The following is a 1,904-nucleotide window of genomic DNA, read 5'->3' on the forward strand; positions in this document are numbered from 1 at the left end:
CAGTCAGTGGGCGGGCAGTGATCTCCCGGCACGCTCTCTCACCCGCTGCCTGTTGTGTTGCCTTGCAGTGCCCACGCCCAGCCCGGGGACGCCTGTGGGGTGGTGGGGCTGGCCTTCAGCGGGCCCCAGATCCAGAGTGCCACCGTGCTGCTGGACCAGGACGTGGCCGACGAGAGGACGGCGGAGGCGGCCATGCAGCGCCTCAAGGCCGCCAACATCCCCGAGCACAACTCCATCGGCTTCATGTTCGCCTGCGTGGGCAGGGGCTACCGGCACTACAAGACCAAGAGGAACATGGAAGCGGATGCCTTCAGGAAGTTTTTCCCAAACGTGCCCCTCTTTGGCTTTTTTGGACACGGGGAGATAGGATGCGATCGGATAGTCACTGGGAATTTCGTGTTGAGAGAGTGCAATGACATTAAGGATGACCTGCTGCACGGTTACACGACCGTTATGACTCTTATTCATTTCGGTTCAACTAAAGCAAGCCAAGCATAAGTAAGGTTTAATGCTGCAGTGAGCTGTTTGTTTCATTCCAGAGAGCTGGGAAGTCGGGAAGAGTGGACATCTCGCAGTCAAAGCCCCCTTCCAAAGCATAAACATCATTTTGGTAATGTTATCAAGTCTTGTAGTTGCAATAGAGTTTGATATACTACCTGCAAGAAGCCTTGCATTTTGTGTAATCCCCTGTACACGTTAGAATTGCAGGAAATTATATCTGTTGGAATTCTGCAATTGAAGAAAGCCTCTTTCTTCCAAAATGAGAGTGGTTTGCACAAGTCATGGAATATGCTGACTTGGAAGGGGCCAATCAGGGTCATCGAGTCCACTTCCTGGCCCTGCACAGGACATCCCCAAGAATCCCACCGTGTGCCTGAGAGTGTTCTGAAACTCAGACAGGCTTGGTCCTGTGACCACTTCCCTGGGGAGCCTGGTCAGTGCCCAGCCACTCTGGGTGAAAAAGTTTTCCCTGATATCCAGCCTAAACCTCCTGACTCAGCTTCATGCTGTTTCCTTGAGTCCTGTCACTGTCACAGGAGTGAAGAGATCAGTGCCTGCCCCTATGCTGCCCCTCGGGAGGATGTTGAAGGTCCCAGTGAGGTCTCCCCTCTGTCTCTTCCAGCTGAACACACAAAGTGGCCTCAGTGTCCTCACAGGACTTCAAATCAAGGCCTTTCATCTTCACTGCCCTCCTTTGGACACTCCCCTAATGGCTCAATCTCTTCCTTACATCGTGTCCCCACAGTATTGCAGGTGAGGCCACCCCAGGGCAGAGCAGGGTGGGACAGTCCCCTCCCTGATGCCCCCAGGACAGGGTTGGCCCTCCTGGCTGCCAGGGCACTGCTGACTCAGGGCCAACTGGCACCCACCAGCACCCCCAGGGCCCTTTCCTGGCACTGCTGACCAGCACTTGTCCTCGTTAAACTTCCCGTGGTTGGTGATGGCCCATCTCAGATTCGGGGAGGTCTCTGCAGGGCCTCTCTGCCCTTCAGTGAGTTGAAGCTCCTCCCAGTTCAGTGTTGTCAGCAAACCCAAATAACAGCATGTAGGAGGAAACAGGACTTTGAGGTGCTCTGTTTATGTATGTAAAATGGAAAAATCCATTTCCTGGATTTTAGTATTGGAGAGATGCACAACCTTCCCAGAGTCCTGTTTACAAAACCGAAGGGTTTTACTGAATAAAATGAGTGAAAATCTACGTAGAAGTAACAAACTGCTTGTTAAATAAAGATGAAAACAATGTCAAAGTATTTTGCCTTCTGTTAGAGAAAAGGCTCTGATTTAAAGAGATGTTGTCCAGCTACGAGTTCAGCTTGGTTCACCACCTTGACCTGAATTTCAGTTGTCTTAACTGTCTGGTTTAGAACGTAGTGGTGGTTTTTGTCTTTTGGATTCCCTTGTAG

The 1,904-nt window shown here is 51.5% G+C and overlaps 1 protein-coding gene across 1 annotated transcript in view; it reads left to right on the plus strand.

Moving 5' to 3' along the window:
* The window catches only part of FBXO22 (F-box protein 22), a 4,241-nt gene extending 3,501 nt beyond the window's left edge, over nt 1-740 (plus strand). Inside the window, exon 6 of the mRNA XM_027897989.1 lies at nt 69-740. Coding sequence (XP_027753790.1) covers nt 69-498 — 430 coding nt within the window. The 3' untranslated portion in view covers nt 499-740. The remainder of the gene's footprint in view (nt 1-68) is intronic.
* The last annotated feature ends 1,164 nt before the right edge of the window (nt 741-1,904 follow it).

The sequence above is a fragment of the Empidonax traillii genome, unplaced genomic scaffold (assembly GCF_003031625.1).
Source record: "Empidonax traillii isolate 1590-97213 ecotype Southwest subspecies unplaced genomic scaffold, ASM303162v1 scaffold571:size529327, whole genome shotgun sequence".
NCBI lineage: Eukaryota > Metazoa > Chordata > Aves > Passeriformes > Tyrannidae > Empidonax > Empidonax traillii.